The sequence below is a fragment of the Globicephala melas genome, chromosome 2 (assembly GCF_963455315.2).
Source record: "Globicephala melas chromosome 2, mGloMel1.2, whole genome shotgun sequence".
NCBI classification, from domain to species: Eukaryota; Metazoa; Chordata; class Mammalia; order Artiodactyla; family Delphinidae; genus Globicephala; species Globicephala melas.
The window spans coordinates 165,511,309-165,537,160 of NC_083315.2; the positions used below are offsets into that span (position 1 = coordinate 165,511,309).

A 25,852-nucleotide genomic window follows, 5' to 3' on the forward strand; every position below is an offset into this window, starting at 1 on the left:
ATCCTCCCAGACCAGGGCTCGAACCCGTGTCCCCTGCATTGGCAGGCGGACTCCCAGGCACTGCGCCACCAGGGAAGCCCCATATGTCTAGGGTTCTTTGCCCTCTCACCTTGTTAGGGGTATTTCTTCTGTAGTTATTCTTTTTCTCTCCATTATCTATCACCTTTTCCCTCTACTTGGTGACATCCAAAATAATTTTTACTATTCCTCCTCTACTCCCAAACTTGTTCTTCTCTGAGTCTTCCTCATGTCATGGACTAGCAATGCTTTCCACATATTTATTCAAGCCCCAAATACAGAAATTTTAAAAATGTTCATTGAAGTGTAATATATACTGAAAAGTTTGCATATTGTAAGTGTACAGCGTGATGAATTTTCCCAAATTGAACACACCTGTCTAGCTTATACCCAGATCAAGAAACAGACTATTACCAGTACCCCAGATACCCCCTTTCTGATCCTCCCTATCCTTCCAAGGGTAACCACTATCCAGGCTTCTAATGCACAGATTATTAAAATTTATTTTCAGTTCCTTACTTTTCTCTCACTACCCATATCTAATCCAGGAGCAAGTCCTATTGACTCAACCTCCAGATATATCCTAAATCCGCCTACTTTTCTCCATCTCCACTCCCAATCATCCTAGCCCATGCTAAGTGGTGTTGCCTGGACTGTGCAGTGGTTTTCTAATTGGTTTCCCTGTTTTTACTTTTATACTCCCATAATCCTTTCTTCTCATAGCGGCCAAAGACATATCTTTCCCTTTCACTCTGTCTCTGTCTCTGATTTTATTGTGGTAAAGCCACATAACATTAAATTTACCATCTGAACCATGTTTAAGGGTCCAGCACAGCAGTGTTAACTATATGAACATTGGTGTACAACAGATCTCTAGAACTTTTCATCTTGCAAAAAGTTCTGTACCCATTGAACAACTCCCAAAGGCATCTTTTAAAAATTCATCATTTCATGTCATTCCCTTGCTTAAACCCTCGTGGCTTCCTTTTACTCTTTGAATAAAATTCACACTCCTTACCTGGGCTTTCAAGATCCCACTGATCTGATCTCCACCCACTTTTCTGACCATATCTCATTCCATTGTCTTTATGCTCAACACTGCTTCACTGCATCAGGGTCTCCTGCCTCTGATGTTCTTCCCAGCTTTGCACTTGGTCACTCCTTGTCATTCAAGTCTCAGTTTAAAGGTCACCTCCTCAGGTAGGGCTTCTCTGACTACCACCCTACTACTCAGTTAGTTGCCAACCCATCACATTACTTTATTTTTCCTAGCTCCCATTACTATCTGATATTTTCCTTTGTTTGTTGTCTTCCTTTTCCTACTACCAACTAGAATACAAGTTCCATGAGAAAGGGATCTTGTTTTTTTATATCCCTAGCACCCAGAACAGTGCTTGGTACATTGAAGGTCCTCAATAAATGTGTTGGTTGAATTCATGAATGACCAAATAGGTGAATAGGCAATAAACCAGATTTCTTATCATGTTAGGTAAGAGTTTACTATGTATGGTATTTTTTCATCTACATTTATCATTCTCTAGAGTCAAATCTTACTCATTTAAGAAGAGCAAAAACAGTAAATGAATAAGGATTAATGAATTGGAGTAAATTTGATTAGGAAAAAGGAATAACTTGGAGGTAATACAGTGAAGGACTAGGGAGAAAAACATCTTAGGGTTGACTATTCTAGAAATCTGTTTTTGAATATAGTCATTAACTTTAGATACCTTAAATGAAAAATAAGATGGAGAGTAAAATTTATTATAGCAACAGGCATAAACTAAATCATGAGGTAAATGTTCTGTCAAAGTTTATTTGTGGTTAAGATAGAGATCTATGTAAATTGCTGAGAGTGTGTACTACAGGAAAATAATGACACTTTTCTAAATTGAACTTATTTCCAAGTAAGCAAATGTGGGATGCCAGGTGTAACATGTAAATCACTCTTTCATCCTATATAGTAGAAACACTTGATTTCGGTTTAATTTTTTTTGTTGCTTTTTATTTTAAAATAATTTCAATGTTAACAGAAAAGTTATAAAAAATAGTATGCCCAGATTTCCCAGTTGTCAACATTTTACTGGATTTGCCTTATGACTTCTTTTTATACATATAGACACAATATTAGATATTTTTTTGGAAGTAAGCTGCAGGTATTCCATCATTACCTCTAAACACAGCAGTGTGTATTACCTAGAAACAAGGACTCTCCTGCAAAACTGTTGTATAATACATCCATTGAAATAAGGAAATAAGCACCGATATGATACTACCATTTCATCCACTGACTCCCCTTGACTTTTGGTGAATGTTCCAACAATGTCCTTTATAATTATCCTTTCCTTTTTTTTTTTTTTTTTTGCGGTACGCGGGCCTCTCACTGTTGTGGCCCCTCCCGTTGCGGAGCACAGACTCTGGACGCTCAGGCTCAGCGGCCATGGCTCACGGGCCTAGCCGCTCCGCGGCATGTGGCGGATCTTCCCAGACCGGGCCACGAACCCGTGTCCCCTGCATCGGCAAGCGGACTCTCAAGCACTGCGCCACCAGGGAAGCCCAACCCTTTCCTTTTTTATTCGGAATCCCATCCAGGATTACACATTGCATTTAGTTGTCATGACTTGACATTTTTGAAGTATATATGTTCTAGATTTCTTTTTCTTTTTACATGCAAATATCTATATGATTTTTTTTAAAAAAGAAATGGGGCCAAATTATCCACATATTTTTGAACAGTGAAAGTAGATACAGATTTACTGTATTTAATACTTGGTATTAATAAATTTTCAAATGTTTTTGAATAAATGAATGAATTCTTTTTAATAATTCTTTAATAATACATTATGTATACGTACTTTGATTATTTAATCCAGTGGTTCCCAAAAGTATGGTGTAAGGACCCCTGGAGACTACCTGAGATGCTTTCATGGAGTCCACAGACTGTTTTTCATGATAATATTAAGATGTTATTTGCCTTTTACTGTGTCTACATTTATATTGACTAGTGAAAGCAATGGTGGGTAAAGTGCTGGTGCCTTAGCATAAATCAGGGCAGTGGCACCAAACTGTATTAATCACTGCATTTTTCATTACCACACACTTGTAGTTCAAAAAAGTCAGTTTCACTTAAGAATGTCCTTGATGAAGCAGTAAAAGTTACTAACTTAATTAAATCCTTTTAGTAAAAAGGTTTTTTTAAATAATCTGAGTGCCAATATGTGAAATATACAAAAGCACTTGTGTTGCATACTGAAATATGATGTTTGTCCTGAAGAAAACCACTTGTGTAATTGTTTGAGTTGTTGAGTTAAACTAGCCACTTTTTTTTTCCTGAAACACTGGTTTTACTTGAAGTAATGACATAGTTATTCAGACTTGGCTATTTGGTAAATATTTTCCCAAAAATAAATAATTGAGCTTGCGGATCTAAGGAAAACAATTGACAGCATTTCTTGCCTCAATCTGATAAAATTGAAACTTTCAAGTGAAAATTAGAATTTTGGAAAACTTACGCCCGTCACTGTGAGACTGACAACTTAAAAGACTTTTCTGATGAGATTGGTGGTGATATTTGCAAATGTGATTTTTAAAAATATTGTCAATATTTGTAAGATCTGTGTAACTTAGTGAACTAGTATTTTCCAAATAACTACTGCATGAAGTTGCAAAATAATGTACAAATAAAAGATGCAGTCAAAGTGTAAGATAAATCAGTAAATTTTAGTAACAGAGTATAAAAGTTATCGGTATGGTTACAGATTCCACATTACAACTAACCTTTAAGAAACTACCACTTTCTGAGTTTTAATGTAATATCAAAGAAGAATATTCATGAAAAGGCTATTTAAAAATTTTTTCCAACCATTCATCTGTGTGAGGCTGGATTTTCTTCATATACTTTAACCAAAACAATATATTGCAAGAGATTGAATGCAGAAGCAGATGTGAGAATCCAGCTGTCTTCTATTGAGCTAGATATTAAAGAGACTTTCAGAAATGTAAAATAATGCCATACATCTTACTAATTTTTTTTGCTTTGGAAACTATAATTATCTTTTGTAAAAAATGATGTTAATGTTAACATGTAATGAATGGTTTTATTACTTTTTAATGAACAGATAAATATTTTTTAAATCTCAGTTTTAATTTCTGATATGGTAAATATTAATAAATATAACCCACAAAACCCAAAAATTATTTGAGGTTCTCAGAATTTTTTTTTTTTGGCTGTGTTGGGTCTTCGTTTCTGTGCAAGGGCTTTCTGTAGTTGCGGCAAGCGGGGGCCACTCTTCATGGGGGTGCACGCCTCTCACTATCGCGGCCTCTCTTGTTGCGGAGCACAGACTCCAGACGCGCAGGCTCGGTAGTTGTGGCTCACGGGCCTAGTTGCTCCGTGGCATGTGGGATCTTCCCAGACCAGGGCTCGAACCCGTGTCCCCTGCATTGGCAGGCAGATTCTCAACCACTGCGCCACCAGGGAAGCCCTCAGTAATTTTTAAGAGTCTAAAAGAGATCAGAAAGTTTGGGAACTACTGATTTAATCATTCCATGTTGATGGATTTTAAAGTTATGTCCAGTTTTTTACTATTACAAACATTGCTGCCATGTACTTTTTTTCTTCATGTTTGTGTGATCATTTCAGTAGGATAAATTCCTAGAAGTAGAAATGCTGTGTTAAACGACAAGCACATTTTTAGTTTTAGATGTTGACAAACTGCCTTCTAACATAGTTGCACTAATTTTCCCAGAGCAGATGAAAGTACCCTTTCCCCATTAGTAATTAGCATTGCCAATTTCATAAATTAAAAGATGGTATTACATTTAAATTTTTTTCAAAAATCATTAGTAAAGTTATATATCTTTTTTTGGCTATTGTTTATTTTTCTTATTTTATAAATTGCTTGTATATCATTTTGTCCTTTTTTGATCTTTTTCTTAACTGATTTGGAAGAGCTCTTAGGACAGAGTGGCTTCTGATAGTCAAATAATGCTGCAAATAATTTTCTCAGTTTCTTTAAATTTCATGAGATTTAAAATGTGAGAATATTTTTTTCCCTGTCACCATATTTATTCACGTTTTCTTTTGGGTTTTATGTCATGTGTAGGTCTCACCTACACCAAATTATAAAAATACTTCTCTGTATTTTCTTTGCCTGATTGGTGATTTTTAGCCAGTTTGATTTAAATTAAACCCATCCTGGAAATGTGACAGCTCAGTTTTAGTCCTAATCTAAATAGGATCTGTAATTGCACATAATGGAAACTTAAATAATTTCAGAGGAAAATTTAGTTTAAAGATGATGAATCAATTTAGAGATGTGATGTATCTCACACCCCACTGCCTTAACCCCCTAATATTGATATTTCCTTTCATCTGCTATTTTTCTGTAGTTGAGGAAACGTGTGAAACTTGAAGGGAAAGAACTTGAAGAATACTTGGAAAAAGAGAAACTAAAGAAAGAAGCTGCTAAAAAACTTGAACAGTCAAAAGAGTAAGTTGTTTTCAGACAGATTAGAAGTTTATCTAAGTAATTTGATAACTTATTTCTGGACAAAAACGTTTAGTTGAAAATATTTAAATTTTCTTTTGACTTTATTACTTTTATTACATCTTTCCAGTGGTGCTAGAATACTAAATCCTTTCAGTGCTAACGTTAATTTACTAACTGGCTGTTGATGCTCTATGTCACGAAATATCAATCCAGTAATATTATCATTATCATTGAATTAATAGTGAATGTTAATTCATTAATAATTTTATAAATATTAATTAAAAGTCTTTTGGGGACTTTATGACCTTTGTCTTTTCCCAAACTCCCTTAGGGCAGACATAGATTCCAGTGATGAGAGTGACGTTGAGGAAGATATTGACCAGCCATCAGCTCATAAGACTAAGCATGACCTGATGATGAAAGGTGAAGGTAGTCGTAAAGGAAGTTTCTTCAAACAGGCTAAAAAGTCTTATCCTATGTTTCCTGCCCCAGAAGAAAGAATTAAATGGGATGAATATGGAGAAATTATCAAGTATGTGAGCAAAACAAGTTTTTCTTTCTTACAGATTGGAGGTAGTAACTGTATTGTCATTTTAGCTCAAAGAATTTGGTCTTTCTGGTCATCATGTACTTAGTTTCTGAGTATCTCAGCTTGTAGTTTGAAATATAAAAATAGAAAGGTTGAGGAACATATAGAGAGTTAATAATAAAGGAAAACTGGTAGTTTTATTACTTAGGTATGTGAAATGTTTAAAATGATGATCAGGACTCTTTCATGCCCTCCCCACTTAAAAAGAGGTAAGGGATGTGCATTGGAGAAAAACATATGATAGGAAGAACTTTTGATGGCTAAGGTTATGTTAAGTTTGGGAAATGGGTTATGTCTCAAGTAGTGTTGCACACATGTTTTAGTTACAAGAAGAATAGGAGATAGTGTGAGTGGAACCATAGAAAATCTACCAAATCTATACCCACTATTAGAAAAACAACTGAAATCACACATTCTAATCACAGATTTGAAAACACTACTATCCTGAATAAAGATCCGTAAATGTCAACTGCCTTTTAGCATAATGCACGCTGTCTTTCACAATTTGGTTTCTCCCTACTTTTCTATTATATTTCTCTATATTTCTCTTACAGCAGTGTGTGTTCTCCACTCTGGTGGTTCCAGCCTTCTCTCAGTTTCCCCCTGCTCAGCTTTTTCATGTCATGCCTTTACCCATGTTCTTCCTTCAGCTTGGTTCTACCTTCCCATCCCAAGCTTTCAGGCTGCTGAATCTGGCCTCACAAACCACTGGAAAACTTTCCTGTCTCTCCCTTGCCACCGCAACACAGTTAGTTCCCTCTCTTTTACTTTCTTTGTAAATATCTTGAGCCTATGGTCTTAGGTCATCCTTGAATTTAATTAGGAAAATTCTACTGTTTACTTGGCCCTCTAAAATAGTAGGGAGAAAAACTAACAATCTAAACCGTATTGGTGAGTTTGCTTACCATTTCACTTAATTAATGGCCAATCTGTTTATCATATGGACAGTGCTCTTTACCTTCAATTTTCTTATCTGAAAAATGGGGGTAAGAATACAACGAGGTTATGCTTTTGAAGGCACTTAGCATAGAACCTGACTCATAGTAAATGCACTTTAAGTGGTTGCTACTACAGTTGTTATGTGGATTACAGTTGGAGATGTTGGGCTCCTGCAGCAATCTAGATGTTGGGTGACAGAGGCCTGGATTCTCAGGAGTGTGAGGGCATGATAAATATAGAGATTAGAGAGAACATTAAAAAAAAGTTTGCTTTTTAATTTTAATGTAGAACTCTCTCTGATATTGGAAAACAGTTGTGCTAGTAGTTTGTTGAAATAAAGTTGAAGGCTCTTGAGGGAGCTAATGATTTTGTATCTCAGGTTTCTCTGTAATGTGCAAAAATGGAGAGTCATCTGCTTTCGTCGGGCAGGGAAGGAATAATGTGGGTGTCTTAAGGAAACCAAAGGAGATCTGAGATTTATAAGGACTGGAAATTGACAAGAGAAACCACAGAAATTGAGAAAAAGAATTACTGAAACAAATGCAGGGCCAGGTTGCAAGAATACTTATGATAGCCACTAAGGTCTTCTAATGACGTGTGTAGGTAGGGCCTTTTCACTCACCCACATGGTGTGTTTTAAAGTGTACTACTCCTTGATGGTCATGAAGAACGTAATATATGCAGTCATCTGATAATTGATATTGTGAAGTTGCACTGACTTTGGATCAAATGTGTATTTGAATCTTGATATATGTGAGGAGTCTAAAAATTATGCCATCTACTAATTAGTTGTATGTATTAAGTAATATTGGCTTGCTTGTTACTGCTTCTAATTAGAGACTTTTTATTTAGACCAGAGGATTTCTTAGTGCCAGAACTTCAAGCTACTGAAGAAGAAAAAAGCAAATTAGAGTCTGGCCTGACAAATGGAGATGAACCCATGGATCAGGATTTATCTGATGTTCCTACTAAGTGTATTTCTACAACAGAATCTATAGAAATAAAGTAAGTGCTCTTGTTGCATTTTGAGCATAGATTAGGAGGTAAAATTTCAAGCGCTTGAGTCACATAATTTACATTGTTTCAAAAGTGAGATTTCTGAATATCCTCTAGTAAGTTTGTGCTTTTAAAATGTAATTTTTTTCTTCTTGTGAAGTATGGTGTTTTTTTTCCCTTCATTAATGATATTTGAATGCCAAAATGAATTGGTGGTGAGGAGGGGGTTAAACTTTAAATTGTACATGTATGTGAAAAAACATTCTTTCTGGTCTTTCTAGTAAGTCTAGTAGCAGGTGAGCTTATATAATTTCAAGTTTAATTTTTCTAAACTCTTGTTTAATAAAATAAACTCCTTGACTCAAACATCTCTGCGAGTGCATTAACATCTTAAAAATACCACTGTGTCTTAAAAATAACCACTGTGCCTTAAAAAATCGTGAACCTTTTTTTCTCTGTTTAGTGCAGTTAACACCAGTAAATGATCATTTTGGAATATAATTTTTAAAGTTATCAGAGAGCAAAGTGGCTTTTTGTCTAGTGGTATCATCTAGTATACATTCTTGGGTATGGCTAAGAGCTCAAAAATACATATTAACAATGTAACACGTGTATTCCTCAAATCCTCATTCTACATATTGATACATTTCTTTCCTGATGATAAAAGCCATTAAAAACCTAATTTTAGAATTAACTTACCAGAAAAGTAAGCTTGAATAATCATGTAATTACAGAGCCAGGGTTACTTACATAGACTATGAAGGACGCTCTGATGGGGATTCCATTAAAAAAATCATCAATCAGATGAAACCACGACAGTTGATCATTGTCCATGGACCACCAGAGGCCAGTCAGGATCTTGCAGAGTGCTGCCGTGGGTTTGGTGGGAAAGATATTAAAGTGTACATGCCAAAGCTACATGAAACAGTCGATGCCACTAGTGAAACTCATATCTACCAGGTAAGTATGAGCCACATAGAAATAAGTACTTTTTGTTGCAGATTAGGACAGATAGATTAGGAATACGGTGGTGAGTGAAACAAATGTGGTCCCTTGTCCTAGCAGATTTTATAGTCTGTGGGGCTTGTAACAAGGAAATAGCATTTATCATACTGTTATACCTCTGATAGAGGAAGTACAGGATGCTATGAGTGTATCAAGAGGGAGATTCCAACCCGAATTTGGGAGGTTTAGAAACAGTTTCCCAGAGGAAGGGATAACTAGGCTGAATCCCGACGGCTATTTAGACGGGTTGTCAGGGTGGTATATAGAGTGGTAAAGAGAGGGAGAAAAAGTGTTCCAGGCAGAGGGAACAACATTTGTGAAAGTATAGAGGTGAGGGGAATGGGGAGTGTTTAGGAATTCAGAAGTTTCCTAAAAATTCACAGATGTTAAGGTTCTATTCCTAATTGAAAAAAAATGGAGACAGGTATAGAAAACAGGAATGGCACAGAGGAAGGCTTGATTAACTCATATCTGGTAGTGGGAGATGGTATCAGGTAAGGCAAGAGTGGTGTCTATATTTGTTTGGAAAAAATGGATTGGAATTCACCAGGCAGCAGCGTCATTCTGGGCAGAACAAGAGGAAGCAGCGTTCCCGGAATATGGAGGTGTGAAACTGCGTGGTATATTGAGGAAACCCTAAGCCATTCAGTACTCCTGAAGTAGCATCAGGTCCTAGGGATGAGACTGATCAGTGGTTCTCCACCCCGGCTACACATCTGGAGAGCTCTGGGGGAGTCAAGGGGCTCAATGTTCTGGCCTTAGTCTCACCAGTTATATTAGAATCACTGGAGGTGGGACCCTGGCATTAATGTTAAAAAAAGAAAAATTCCCGTGTGGTCCCAATGTACAGTCAAGGTTAAGAACCTTAAGAAAGTAGACAGGGGCCCTATGATTTTACAGGCCATTAGGTCATTACCAGTTACAGTGAAGATCAGATGAATGAAAGATTTTCAAATTTTAATACACAGTACTAGAGTTAGAAAATAATAATAGGTCATATTTAATTGTTAAGTTATACTCTTTGGGCATTGTTTCTCTCCCTCCCCTTTGCATCATATCTAGGTGAGATTAAAAGATTCACTTGTCAGCTCCCTTCAGTTTTGTAAGGCAAAAGATGCTGAATTAGCTTGGATAGATGGTGTCTTAGACATGAGAGTTTCCAAAGTGGACACAGGAGTTATTTTAGAAGAAGGAGAACTAAAGGATGACGGAGAAGACTCAGAAATGCAAGTGGATGCTCCTTCAGATTCTAGCGTTATAGCACAGCAGAAGGCCATGAAAAGTCTGTTTGGAGACGATGAGAAAGAAACAGGTGAAGAAAGTGAGATCATTCCTACTTTGGAACCCTTACCACCTCATGAGGTAAAAAGCATGTGCTGCTTCTCTCTCTCCTTTAATTTGTCATCCTTTGAATGTTTTTTTAAATGTTTTTAACCATTTAAAATATGTCATATATAGGCTCATTTTGGAGTTTAAAAAAAATTACTCAAGGTATGTCTCAGTGTGCGTGCGTATGTCCTCTATGGCTAGAGAATGATAACGATAGTAAGGAAACCTGTAGCAGATCTTCTTATAAGATACATAATTGTTTCATGATTTGTTTTTCAGTATGGATTTTTAAATATTAAGTTTGATGATTGTGAGGGTCATCTACCTGCTTCCAGTCAGGAGATTTATAATTTTCTAAGAATGTCATACTCTTGTACTCCATTTTTGTGTGTTATTGATTCAACTTAAACACTTTTGGTTTTGATGCAGTTAGAAATCATTTATTTCCTATAGGAATAGTTTTAGTCTAGTATTTTATTTACGTGTTCTCAAGAGATAGCTAGTTAACTGGCAGAGCTTCCAGGTAATTAACTTACAGCAATATTAAAACTATATTATGAGAGTCTGACACGACTGTCAAGTGATGTCTTTGGCCCTTCTATGCAATAAAGAATGGAGAGATGGCCTCTGTCATTGGATTCCCTTCAAGTACAACAAAATTGTGGGGAGGAATTAGGAACTTTCTTCTTTCTGTGCTAAAGCTGCCGCGCGTCAAAGCAACTTCAGAGCGTATGTCCTCTATGGCTAGAGAATATATTCAAAGCAGCGGCATTAGGTTGAACCACTTGCCTTTCTGATTCTAAAACCCACGCATTCACTGTGAGGGAGGAAGGAAAGTGGAAGTGGGATCAGGGGAGAATTATCCTCTGAACTGTATACAAAGGACTGGGATCTGGAAAATGAATTTTTTTGTTCAGTTCTGCCTACTCGCACTCTAGTTGACCCCCTTAGGCAAGTGGGGGAGTGAAGAGCATAACGTTATCAAACGGCGTTCTGTTATTGTGAGGCACGACTAATAAAATTGATTGTGAAACATTCAGGAAATGTGAAGGGCTTTGTAATGTAAAATAATGAGGTAAAATTCAGACTAACAACTTGGAATGTGATTTATAGTCTTGAAATGATCTGTCAAAGGAATTCAGGGGATAATAGGAAATATCTTAGAGATCATGTGTTATTTCACTTTATTCAGTACATCTGTGTCTGGTGTTTTATTTGAAGTTCTTCTTTCGCCTTTAACCTTATCTAAGGTTCCTGGACATCAGTCAGTTTTTATGAATGAACCAAGACTGTCGGACTTCAAACAAGTTCTTCTAAGGGAGGGGATCCAAGCTGAGTTCGTAGGAGGTGTACTCGTTTGCAACAATCAAGTAGCAGTCCGTAGAGTAAGTGTGTTTTTAAGAAGGGCTGCACTGAACAGATGCTCCTGATGTTCAGTTATTTTGAATTCTGTAATTCTTGATTGAATTAATTTTACACACTGGAGATCAGTAATTTATAGTGAAGACATCACATTTATAGTGATGACCTTGATGGCTTTTAAAAGTGACTCTCAAAGACGTGATATATAATTTTATTGTAAATTTTTATTATTTGACTCCTGTGACATTTATGTGTCTATGTAAAATTCATGACTTGAATATTATATCCATATTCTGTGAATCAGAGCAGTCCATTTCCTAATCAGTCATAGAGCAATCTAGTTAATATAGTTTGGTTATTATGTCTGCATATTAATGGATAGAAAGTCTGCTAAATAACTTATTTTTTTACTTGGTTTCTAGACGGAAACTGGACGCATTGGATTAGAAGGCTGCCTTTGTCAAGATTTTTATAGGATAAGAGACCTTTTATATGAACAGTATGCCATTGTGTAAAGGACATGATGTCAAGAAGTATCTGTTTGACCTTTCTAAGAAAAAAGGATTCTTACTCTAAGCTTTTGCATTTTCGTTTTGTAACATACAAAAAGAATCTGCCAGAAAAATTGAACATGCATTAGATTTTTTAAAATGTAAATAGAAACCATATTGCTAATGCTGAAATGAGCATGCTACCTTTTGGCTTTCAGAGTGAGAGATCCTTACAAGTGTGCAGGCCCTGGAGTTGAAGGTGATTGGCTTCTTTTAGAGACCCCTTATTCTAGAAGGGCTTGTTACTTGAATAAAACAATGCAACTTAGCAAACCAGTTCATGGCCTTAGAGAAACATGTTTGCATGAATTCTTGCAAACTGTTTCTTACATTTCCTGGAATGAAAAATGAGAATTTATCTTAAAAAGATGCACTGTAAGAAAACCCTGATGAAACAGTTTTTTGAGCCTATGTATTTAAATAACAAAAAAAACAGAGTGTGTGCTGTAATTCTTTTGAATTCCTGTATGCAGTTTTCTTCACAGGGAGCTTATCTACTCCATGCCTACGTTTCCCAGTAATTCACTCTACTGTGAGATGGTACACATTTGGTTCAGAAACCAGTTTTTATTTCTCCCATTTCCTTTTTTATCAAGATTTTGTTGTTGTTGTTGTTCAGCTTGAATTATAACACCATCATTTGAATATACATAATTCAGAAAAAACTCCTTGACGTGTTCTAGTCTTAAAGGTCCTGCATACATTTTAAACACATCTTAACTATCAGCTAGGTTACTGTACTGGAGACTGTTTTGTGCTTTGCTTTTAGGGAAACAAATGTTGAACCTCATATTTTTATAAGGTAGCAGTATAATTAAAGGGTGTAAAGGTCTTCATCTCTTAGGCTTGCTTTCTCCTAAGGTTGCCCAAGCAGTGGTTGGATTTTACACACATTACTACAGAAATAATACTGAAGTTGAATAAGGCCATCCATTCTATGTTCATCTCTTTCTTGGGGCTAGCATCCCTGATACAGTATAAACCACTTGTGTTTAAGAGTAAAAACAGTATATGCAGTTCTCATTGAACTTAAAAATGAAAGTCATGTCACCCTATTGTAATCTGTGGGTGCTTTTTTAGAATGTAGCTTAATCACGACAGACCTTGATGTTTATTTCTTATTTAAACCCTACTCTTTACACTTAAGCATTTTTAGAAGGGTCAGATTTCTTGTTTAACTTATATGGAACTATGTATAATACAACCCAGTGATATCAGACAAGAATTAATATTTCACTCTATTTCAAATGCTTAGAAAGCTTTTACTGTGAGTTAAATTGCTAATGCAAAGTTTACAGCCTTCTGGTACTGAAAACCAGACACACAAAACAAGTTACAGACGATGAAGATAAAGAGTATGTTTTCTTTGCAGAGCTTTGAAAAAAAAATCACTTAAACTCTTACTACTGAATAGAGTAAGCCTAGAATCCTATTTATATTCCGGAGAAAGAAAGTCTGCATTTGTTTCATGGCTTAAAGCATCTGGTTATACATATTACATTGCAATAGTGATATTGAAAAATTGTCTCTTGCCTAGCGTTTTTATTGTCCTATGCACAGGAATTAAATTTTAAAGTACTGCTTGAAGATGGCTGTGCTAACTAATGTCAATGCAGGAGCAATATTTTTACCTGTTTCTAGATGACAGTATTACTAAAATTTCTAAAATGAAGGCATTTGTTTAGTCTCAGTTACTTAAGAAAAATATAAATTTTAAAAAGGACTCTGAGGTAAATCATGAACTCAGAGGCACTTTCAGATCGTCATTGTGCAGAGGCAAAATAAATACAATGGACCATCAGCTGATAGCTATAATTTGGTTAAAAAGAAATTTTGTTGTAATATTTGTGGCAGTGGGATTATAAATGTCAAGTATCATTGCAAACTTTCTATATTTTCATGAACCAGTAGGTGGCCTGAAACAGAAGTGAGAAAATCAGTTTTCTAAGGAGGGCCTTTGCCTTTTTAAAAAAATTTGAGATACGATTCACATACTTTTAAAGTTCACTCTTTTAAAGTTACATTTATTATTATTTTTTAGTATATTTACAGAGTTGTGCAACCATTACCACCATCTAATTCCAGAATACTTCATCGCCCCGAAAAGAAACTCCGTACCCGTTAGCAGTCACTCCCCATTCTCGCTTCTCCTCAGCCCCAGGCAAGCATTAATCTATCTTCTGTCTCTATGAATTTACCTATTCTGGACAGTTCATAAAAATGGAATCATACAGTATGTGGCCTTTTGTGTCTGACTTCTTTCACTTAGCATAACTTTTAAGATTCATCGATGCTGTAGCATGTATCAGTATTCTTTTATGGCTGAATAATATTCCATATGGATATACTGCATTTTGTTTATCCACTCATCAGTTGAGAGACATTTGGTTTGTTTCCACTTTTTGGCTATCATGAATAATGCTGTTATGAACATTTGTGTACAGGTTTTTTGTATGGGCATATGTTTTCGATTTGGGGAGGCATATACGTTAAGAGTAGAATTGCTGGGTCATATGGTAACTCTGTGTAACCTTTTGGGAAATTGCCAGACTGTTTTCCAAAGTGACTGCACCATTTTACATTCCTATGTCCTCGGCAACACTGGTTACTCACCATCTTTTTTATTTTAGCTGTTTTAGTGTGTGTGAAGAGGTATCTTATTGTGGTTTCGATTTGCATTTCTCTAATGACTGATGATTTTGAGCTTCTTTTCTGTACTCATTGGCTGTTTGTATATTTTCTTCGGACAAATGTCTGTTCAGATCCTTTGCCTATTTTTAAATTGGGTCATTTATCTTTTTATTGTTGAGTTAAAGAGTTTTTTATACACTCTGGATACTAAATCCTTATCATATGTATGATTTGCAAATATTTTTTCCCATTCTGTTTGTTTTTTCACTACCTTGATAGTGTCCTTTGAAACACAATGGTTTTTAATTTTGATGACGTCTTAATTTATCTGTTTCATTCTCTGGTCCCTTGTGCTATTGGTGTCATATCTTAGAAACCCATTGCTTTTTTTTCCCTGAGAGCTTTATGGTTTAATATAGTTCTTACATTTAAGTCTTTGATCCATTTTGAGTTAACTTTTATGTATGATGTGAGGTAGGGGTCTGATTTCATTCTTTTGCATTTAGATATCCAGTAGCCCAGCATCATTTGTTGAAAAGACTATTTCCTCATCAAATTTTCTTGCCACCTTTGTTGAAAATCAGTTGCCCATGAGTATATGGCTTTGTTCTTGGATTCTCAATTCTATCTCACGGATGTATACATCTATCCTTATGCCAGTATTGTTTTTAATACTGTAACTATGTATTAAATTTTGAAATTGGCAAGTGTACATCCTCCACCTTTTTTCTCTTTCCAGGTTGTTTAGGCTGTTCTGGTTCCCTAACATTTTCATATGAATTTTAGAATCAGTTTATCAATTTCTGTAAAAAGGCCACTCACTTTTAATAGGAAAAAAAAAAGTACTTGAAATTTAGAGCTTAAAATCTTAGAATGTTATGGCTGAGAGGGACTATGGAATTCATCTAGTTCAACACGCTTATTTTAGTATTGAATGAATGGGCCTATGGGAGGTAAGGGGTTTGCTTGAGTCAGATAGCTGGTCAGAGACAGAGTTGGAATTGGAACCTAGCCTTCATAGAGTCCGTTCATTTTATATTAAATGAATGAATCTAGAATCCTTATAGAATCCATTGATTCAATACTAAAATAAGTATGTTGAACTACATGAGTTCTGCAGTTCCTCTCAGGCATAACATTCTGAGATTTTAAGCTGTAAATTTCAAGTACTTTTTTACTTGCAGTGCTGTGCTGCTTCGCTTCCTTAGTTATATTCACTTTGCTTAGGGGGAATATGTTCAGTTTATCTGCTCTAAGAACAGCATCTGGCAGCTGTTACTTAGGACAATAGCCTGCTGAGAGAGAGACTGCTTCCATTCTGTGTGATGGCCAGTGAAGGTGGGGAGGGCGGGGAGAGAAAGGGTAAATGTCACCTTCTGTAGTTTTCTTTGGTTTTAAGCTTCTAGAGTTTTATCACACGGTTATTGTCCTTTAAGTATTGATGAACTCATTACCACTTAAGTCAAAGGGTGTAAATAGTGGTTAGTAATTCAGTGATTGAGAGGTTGATTGTTTGCTTGTTTGTTTGCGTGGTGGTTGTTCTCTGCCACCCCTAACCCCTTCTTTATTCAGCCTTTTGATAACTACAAAGTGGATGGCTAAGTGACGATGCAGTGCGAACTAGAGAAGGAATCTTCAGATCTGCCTACCTGGGCAGGGATCAAGGAAAGGTTTTTTTCCTTCTTTTGCTTTTCTTTCACTCTAACCACGTGAATTGTGTTTGTGAGAAAATACCCCAAATTGTCACAGTAAAAACCCAGGACTTTGCTGGAAATGAGGGTATCTTGGCTTCTCTCTCCTGTTGGTCCCCCCTCCGCCCCGCCCCATTCCCACACAGCTCTATTTTTTTGGTGCTTTTTCCTTCACTACTCAAGCCCATTTCATTTTAGTTCTTGAAGTCAAAATGTGATTTCGAGGAGCAAAATAGGAGTTTGGAGAGTTTTAAATCTCTCCTCATTGTAGTTGAAGAGAACCGAAAGTGTATGTGCTTCTTTTGTGACATTGTTAATGGAATTCTATGGATCCTACTCAAACATTTGATACTGAGTGATAGTTTCAAGCAGAGAATACACAAAGGATTCATAAGGACGTACTACATCGCTTTCTGAGGTTATTTTAACGTTCAATATCCAATTTATTGTGTGCATTTCCTTTTTCGTCTTGACACAATTTTTTTTTTTTTTAAAGGCACCTCTAATTGTACATTCAAAACTAGTGAAGTCCTTCAAACAAATCTCTATGGGAAGCTGTTTTTATTCTAAGGGTGCTGCCTGCTGTCCTCGTTTTAAATATTTTTGGAGCTCTCATTTCTCTTCAGATTCACTTACCGAGCTTATGAGAAATGTAATTTACCTTAGAAACACATGTGGTCTTGGCCCAACATATGCCATTACCATTTGACTCTAAATGACCACCCCCCCAATATTTAAAAACTCTTCTTTTATGGACAGACATTTGGTATCATAGGAGATTTTTTATATTAAAAAGTTACCTATTAAATACCAAACTATAATGAAAATAAAAGCAGTGGAATATACCAGAAATCATAAAGATGCTGTCATTCCCAATATCATCAGTAGGTCATTGTTCAGGTTAAATTTCCTACTCAAGTATCAAAGGATGTGTGTCTCTAATGAGATTATGGAAATCCTCTATCAGTTATAAGAAAAACAAATTACCTAAATGTATAGGATTCAGATTCTCAAGGTTTTTCAATATCTCCCATATGTAATTTTTTTCAAGGAGACAGACTATTGTAGGATGAAAGAAGTTATGTTTAATGAGAAAGATTCAGAACATTGTGCATTTTTAACTATTAAGCAGAATCTTATATCTACATTATTGCCCATTAAAAAAACTTCTTTCACATTTATTTCAAATATTCTTTTGAATAGTTTTACCTGAGATAAGGAAACTATTAAGCAGAGATTTTTCTAGTACAAAAACCAGTGTAATAAATTCATAATAGCTAAAAGACCACTTGTGTGTGTCTTATTTTCTAACTTATTATTTTGAAATAATTTTAAACTGACAGAAAAGTTACAAGAATAGTTTAAAAGATCCTATATATCATTCCCTAGGTTCCCCTGTTGTTAACATTTTGCCGTATTTATTTATCATTCTATCTATATATACATATTATTTTTTGAATGGTTTGATACTAAGTAGCAGTTATGACGTCCCATTAGCCATAAGCACTACAGTGTGTATTTTTTAAAAACAAGGACTCTCCTGCATAACTACACTACTTCCATCAAAGTCAGGAAACCAATGTTGATGAAATTCTGCCATTTAATCCACAAACCCCGTTCACATGTTACCAGTTAGTCCAAAATGTCCCTAAAATAACCCTTTCCTTTTTGGTCTAGGATCCAGTCCAGGATGATGCATGTGTTTAGTTATGTTTTCCCTTCAGTCTTCCTCAATCTGGAAGACTTCCTCAGTTTTTCCTTTTTTAAAAATTTTTTTTTTATGACCTTGACATTTTTGAAGAGTGCCGATCAGTTACTTTGTAAATGGCCCTTCCTTTGAGTTTGTCTGATGTTTCCTCATGATTAGATTCAGGTTGTGGGTTTTTGACAGGAATACTAGAGAAGTAAATGATGCTTTGTTCTTCTCTGCATTATATCAGGAAGCACATAGTGTCAATTTTCCCCATTACTGGTGATGTTAATTTTTCATGGTTATGTTTCCAAGGCTTCTCCACTGTCAAGTTAATAAATATTTTGTGGGGAGCTACTTTGAGACTATGTCAATATCCTGTTCTTTATAAATATTTATCCTCTAGTTTTAGAATCTATTGATGATTCTTATCTGAAGAAATCAGATAAGATTGCCAAAAGGTGATTTTCTTAGTACACTGTGGCTTCTACATTTATTTGACATTCTAGTGTAAGCACATTCTCTTCTCCCCCATTTGTTTGTTCATTGTTTATATCGGTGTGGAACATGGATTCTGTTTTATGATCTACAAACTGTCGTGATTCATTTTGATGCTGCAGTTTTCCTAGATTTGGCTAAGTGGGAGCACTTTTAAGCTGGCTTCTGTGCTCTTTTGACATGGTCTCAGGTTCTTTTTTGTTTGTTTTAATTGTGGTAAAAAACATAACATTAAATTTACCATCTTAACCTTTCTTAAGTGTACAAGTTCAGTAGTGTTACGTATATTCACGTTGTTGTGCAACAGATCTAGAACTTTTTTATTTTGCAACACTGAAACTCTATACCTGCTGAGCACTAATGTTCTCGCTTGCCTTCCCCCAGCCCTTGGTAATCACCTTCCTACTTTCTGTTTCTATGGTTCTGATTGCTTTAGATACCTAATGAGTGGAACAGTACAGTAGGTGTCCTTTTGTGAGTGGCTTATTTGACTCAGCATACTGTCCTCAAGGTTCATCCATGTTGTAGCATGTGACAGGATTTCCTTCCTTTTAAAGGCCGCATAATATTCCACTGTCTGGTTGTACCACATGTTCTTTATCCATTCATTTGTTGATGGACATTTGGGTTGTTTCCACCACTTGGCTCTTGTGAATCATGCTGCAGTGAACATGGGTGTGCAAATATCTCCTTGAGATCCTGCTTTCACGTCTTTTGGATACATATCCGATGAGGCTGCTGGGTCATATGGTAATTCCATTTTTAATTTTTCGAGGATTTCCATACTGATTTCCATAATGGCTGCACGTCCCCATGGCTCTATGAGCACTTCCTAACTTTCAGTCACCACAAGATGTTCCATCTTGCATTTTCACTACCCCAGTCCTGGGATCAGCCATTTCTCCAGAATCCTGGTTCACTTTAGTGGAGAATGTCACTTAGAACCAAGATTTGGGTGCTCACTTGTGCTCATTGCCACGGTGCTATCATTGCTACCAGGTCCTCAGTAAACAATTAGGAAATATCTACATCTATGCTTGTTTCCTCATCATCCATCCCTCTATGTTAAAAACCACAAGTTCACACTGCTCTCCAGTTCCACCTCTACTCCACAAGGTTTATTCTAGCTTTCCCTCTCTTCATATTTGTACCTCCTTTACCCTATAGTAAAAACAGGGGCTCCCATAATCTTCAATATAGTCACTTATTTGTTCACTCCCCTGTAATTAATCAATTTTTGACCATGGGGCTGGCTGATTTGCTTGAAGCCCCCTGCACACAGCTGCCACAAGAACAGAGTTTCCTTCTATTCCTCGCTCCATGGCAGCACCTGCCAATTGAACCCCATAGCAGGTATTTTAAAGAAGGCACCTTTGGCCTCGACAGATGTTCTGTTCCAGTTTACATGATGGTCCAGCAATGGTGAAATAAGCACAGATTCCAAGGGTTTCTACTTTGAATGGGACTTTATAGTCTTTGGGTATTTGTCTTGGTTATTTTGCTACAATATTTTCCTCATTATTTCCTACTCTAGAGTTAAGCCAAAGTAATGATCACTGTGGAGTGGGGTTAGTGGAGGAGAGGATGAAAAGGAAGGAGGTGGAAACCCCATCTCGGGAGTAGCGGGTCTGGCAAGAGGATACCACACATGGCGATCACAATCCAAAATGCTGTCTAAGCAAAACACATTAGCAGTTAAAGCTCTTAAGATCTGTGTTAATATTATTTTAGAACTGTCCTTGCAAAAAAAACTTTGCCTGTCATTTCATCATTTGGATCATCCACGCCCTTAACTCTTAAGCTTTAGGAGTGTCATGACCAAGTTCACTATACTGAGTAGTGCTGAGGTGTTCTTTTATTAAACAGTCAGTTATTCTTCAATCTTAACAATTTGGAGTGGGAGGAATAATATGCCCCTGGACAAACGATTCCTCAGTAAGCTTAAGATGGAGTCCAGTTATGTAACAAATGTGGAACCTGTATAATAATTACTAGAACTTAATCCTACCAATGGGAAAATGGAGTCTATGGTCATAATTATTTCCATTTTAGAGATGTGGTTCATCTAATGGGAATAATTGCACAAGTGCTTTTTTACTAAAAAATAACTGAGCCCCTATCGTAGTAGCTGACACTGAGTATTTTCTATGTACCAAATACTGTGCCAAGTACTTTATATGCATTGTCTCATTTAACAATAATGATCACGGTCAGGATGGACACTGTCATTACCCCATTTTACAGATGTGGAAACTTAAGTTTATGGTCTGTTATTAGTCTCCCAATTCTGACACATAATAGGCATTACAGATATATCATTAGAGTTCTTTAGTGGTTTTTTGTTGTTTTTTTTTTGCGGTACGCGGGCCTCTCACTGTTGTGGCCTCTCCCGTTGCGGAGCACAGGCTCCGGATGCGCAGACTCAGCGGCCACGGCTCACGGGCCCAGCCGCTCCGCGGCATGTGGGATCCTCCCGGACCGGGGCACGAACCCACGTCCCCCGCATTAGCAGGCGGACTCCCAACCACTGCGCCGCCAGGGAAGCCCCAGAGTTCTTTAGTTTTGAGTACCACTTTGTGTGGATTGGGCCAGTTACTTTAAATCTTAGCGCTTCAAATACATGGGGATGGTAATGGTACCATTGCCTAGGTTTGCATGAGGATTAAATAATATGAACCATGCAAAGCATGTGGCGTGTCTGGCACATGGTAAGCACCTCAATACATGTTAATAATTATTTAGTGCCACTTTCACATCCATCACCTCATTCAATCTTTATTACAACCCTAAAGGCTACCTGTCACCTCATTTTTACAGAAAAAGAAACTGGCTCTGGGGTGTCTAAGTGGCTTATTTAAAGTCACATAGCTGATCAGTAGTGAATCGGGTGCTTTTACCACTTGATCTACAAAAAGTGCTCTAATATTTATCCATTTAGCTTCTAGAGAAGGATCCTTCAAAGTAACTTCTAATGTATTACTCACAGGTTACTCTAAATAACAGTGGAATTTATACCACATGACCTAATGTAGCTCAAAGACGTTTTTATCTTTAGACATTTTCTAAGACAATTTAAATGCAGCAGACTTTCTGATTTGGTCAAGGTGATAATGCATTAATCTAAAGATACTGAATCTTTTCTTATCTTTACTGGTGATGTTATTCCCCATAGAATTACAGAAAACAGACTTCCCATGGTCAAAATGAGAAAACCCACAAGCTGCATGAGAATCTTGGGATATATTTATCCAGGAATGCTTATATATTGATTCCAAAAAGCCACTTAACACTTTACTTTAAAATCTTTATGGGTAAGTGGGAGAGATGGGGGTCGGGTGAGATTTAGTCAAGTGGGTTTCTAACCCTTCTGTAGCCATTTCTAAAAGCTGCTCATTGATGGACATGTGCTAGTCTGAATTAGCAGGCTCTGTTCCTCATCTTACATGCCATTTTTATAAATTTTCTAGTTCAGGATATTGGTGGTAGGTTAAGACAGTTTGCAAATGACCTGCCACTAGAAGAAATAGCTCTTGTATGATAAGATAACATTGGTACCTAAAGGGATCCTGACAAGTTTGGACAATGGGTGAAATCTGAGAAAATGAAATTTCACCTGTCTTTCTAAACCAATGGCACAAATATATAATGGAGAGAAAACCCTAGCCTAGGATTCTAAGTTTATAAAGAAACTTTTCAGGGATTTCCCTGGCAGTCCAGTTGTTAAGACTCTGCGCTCCCAATGCAGGAGGCACGGGTTCGATCCCTGGTTGGGGAACTAAAGTCCTGCATGCTGCACAACGCGGCCAAAAAAAAAAAAAATGGCATTTCAGTGGACTATAAGCTGAGTATAACGATAACTGTCAAAAAAGGTAATGACTTAGAGCCTTATTACTAATAGACACATGGACTTTGTAATTACTAAGACAGTGTTTAAAATAAAGATGGTGATGGACCTGCTACTTCATTCTACTGGTAAGACTCCACTTAGTTCAGAATACATTTTTCTCCCTCCCCCCCTTTTTTTTTTACTTTCCCTTCTACTATTTAATAAATGCACATGATAGGAAATTTGAAGGGTGCAGAAAAGCATAAAGAAACAGGAAAAAGCCCTATACTAAATGTAGTACTTTTATCATTTTGGCCTATTTCCATCTCTTTCAATAAAATGTTTATGTAATACGTATACAATTTTGCCCTTGTCTTTAGAGAAGAATTTCCCAGGTTTATAAACATCTTTTTTCCCCCCCCCTTTTTTTTTTTTTTTTTTCTGTACGCGGGCCTCTCACTGTTGTGGCCTCTCCCGTTGCGGAGCACGGGCTCCGGATGCACAGGCTCAGCGGCCATGGCTCACGGGCCCAGCCGCTCCGCGGCATGTGGGATCCTCCCGGACCGGGGCACGAACCCGTGTCCCCTGCATCAGCAGGCGGACCCTCAACCACTGCGCCACCGGGGAAGTCCGTATAAACATCTTTTAATGGCTGCAAATATTCCATCATATGGCTGTATCATTATTTACTTAGCTCTTCCCAGTTTTTGGATGGTTTCCAATTTTTCTCTATAATCTGAAATGTATACAGATTTATTCATAAAGTCATGCATCATGGTGATGATATTAGTACTAGCTCATAATTGCAAACAGCCTAAGTACCACTCTTTACGGACATTAATATCTGAATTAGGTCCAGAGGAGAGTAACCAGCTTGCTGAATGGCCTGGAAACCACTGCAAATAGAAACTGAGAATATGGGTTGGAGTATGCAATAGGGCTCATTTTCTGGAAAAGAGGGTACCTTACAAAGAAATGAGCTAAGGATCTTACTAAAAGCATCCAAGTCAACTGACTATCAGGTAAGTTGCTGTGTTCTTCAGTTTCCCAGTAGTGACCTGGCTTTATGTACTTAATGTGCAGTCAACGCCTTTTCTTTGGAGAAGAAAAGTAACGTCTTCAACATTCAACAACTAAATGAGAGCATCAGTGGTATACCCACCACCAACCCCCAAACATAACTGTTCCGAGAATTTGCTTCCAGTGCCAGCATCTTCTATGTGAATTATCTATCTTTCCTTCTCTTGCTGCCTTTCCCCCTCCCAAGGTTTCTCTCTCAAAACTTATGACATTACATTTGACCCTGACCGTCCTGGGGGAACCAGGAAAATTTTTTTTTAAGATTTGTTAGAACTGTCACTCTCTACATTATTGCTAGTAATTATTAAAAATATGTTTCACGGGCTTCCCTGGTGGCACAGTGGTTAAGAATCCGCCTGTCAGTGCATGGGAGACAGGTTCGAGCCCTGGTCCGGGAAGACCCACATGCCACGGAGCAGCTAAGCCCGTGGCCACAACTACTGAGCCTGCGCTCTAGAGCCCACGAGCCACAACCACTGAGCCTGGGTGCCACAACTACTGAAGCCCGTGTGCCTAGAGCCCGTGCTCCACAACAAAAGAAACCACCGCAGTGAGAAGCCCGCACCACAACCAAGAGGAGCCCCTGCTCGCCGCAACTAGAGAAAACCTGAGCACAGCAACAAAGACCCAATGCAGCCAAAAATAAAATAAATTAACAAAACCATGTTTCACAGTGGGAAAAGGCAGAGCACACGAGCAACTGTACCAAACTTACCCACAAACATCAGCCTCCTGCAGCCACTCCTAGAAGCAGCAGTGCTTTAGTCTTGGGTGAATTCTTCATTCCATGACTTTGGTTTCCTGAAAAAATCAGGTCAGTATAAGCATATTTTTCTTCCAATTGCTCAGAAAGGATTAATATCTTTTGGCAATCCTATGGAAATCGATGAAGGACAACAGAAATATAAGCTGTTAACAATAGTATGCTATACACTAATACACCAGGGAGAGAAAGGATCTGTGTTTCCATTGATCCAGACTGAAGAGGACTATTATTGAACACTTACTATGTGTCACACACTTGCTCTGCATTACTTTTATTTAACCCTCGCAGCAGCCAGATCTAACAAGTTACCCCCCTGTACAGATGAGGAAGTGAAGACTCAACGCTAAGAATTTCCCAGGTGTCAATCACTAGTAAATAACAACCATGACCAGGATATGAATCCAGATTTTCTGAGTATTCCACTCTTATGATAGATTAAAGACTTCAAAAGATTGACTACACTTGTAGGCCTATCCCAACATGGCAACACATAGATATTGAGGAAAGAGGAAGGAAACAGTTGTATGGATTGAAAGAATGCGAAGATATAAAACAAGTGTATTTCCTATCTTTCAGAGAAGGAAGCCTCCATGTTTCTCTGTCCATTGGGTTGAAACTTCAGGATCCGTTTATTCCCAGGTCTTCAACTTGCTTTCCTCACCACTATTTCAAAATAGAAATAGCGTTCAGCTTAAAGCTGATGTTTAATCCAGAATCATGTGATGTTTCCCTTGTTTTAAATGTTTCCATTTTTTTAGTTTTTTAAGGAACCTCCATACTAATAAAAGATGTTAAAAAAAAAATGTTTCCACAGCATGCTGCTGCTTCCCCTGTCCCATCTTTGGAGCATTTTTCTGCTGCTGATAGAGCTGCTCCAGACAGATTTACCATTTTGAGATGTCCTCCTTTGAAATACAGTAGGAAAAGGACTGGTGTCAAGTGCAAATTCAGAAAGTAAGAAAAACTTACGAACTCAGGAAGCAGAGATGTACAAGATGATTAGTGAGTCTTTGGAGTTGTTACCTTTGACTCCTGTTTTAATTCCATTTCGGGTTGTGAAGGCACCAATAGCTAAGGAAGACAGGGAGCCTGATGTTTGGTGTGCCTTTACCGCAGGCACTGGCCTAAGCACTTTATTACTGCATTTTTTTGAATAGCAAACCTGATTAACACTGGACATCCATGTAAAGGGAGCGGTTGAGTTGATTATGGTGTTGAATTGATTATTCCACAGTGTGGAATATTTAGCACCCATTAAAAAAAATAATTTTGATTGACATTTATGTTACATACTGACCTGGAAAGATGTTCACATTAATTAAAATGAGAAAAAATAAGTTGCAGAGTAATATATAAGGTATGACTACATTTTTGTAAAACCATATATGCAAA

General features: G+C 37.1%; 1 protein-coding gene across 1 annotated transcript in view; it reads left to right on the plus strand.

Moving 5' to 3' along the window:
* CPSF2 (cleavage and polyadenylation specific factor 2) overlaps positions 1-15,080 on the plus strand; it is a 31,536-nt gene extending 16,456 nt beyond the window's left edge. The window contains exons 10-16 of the mRNA XM_030883523.3: positions 5,407-5,507; positions 5,839-6,039; positions 7,888-8,040; positions 8,766-8,991; positions 10,099-10,398; positions 11,616-11,750; positions 12,150-15,080. Of these exons, the coding sequence (XP_030739383.1) occupies positions 5,407-5,507; positions 5,839-6,039; positions 7,888-8,040; positions 8,766-8,991; positions 10,099-10,398; positions 11,616-11,750; positions 12,150-12,242 (1,209 nt within the window). The 3' untranslated portion in view covers positions 12,243-15,080. The remainder of the gene's footprint in view (positions 1-5,406; positions 5,508-5,838; positions 6,040-7,887; positions 8,041-8,765; positions 8,992-10,098; positions 10,399-11,615; positions 11,751-12,149) is intronic.
* The last annotated feature ends 10,772 nt before the right edge of the window (positions 15,081-25,852 follow it).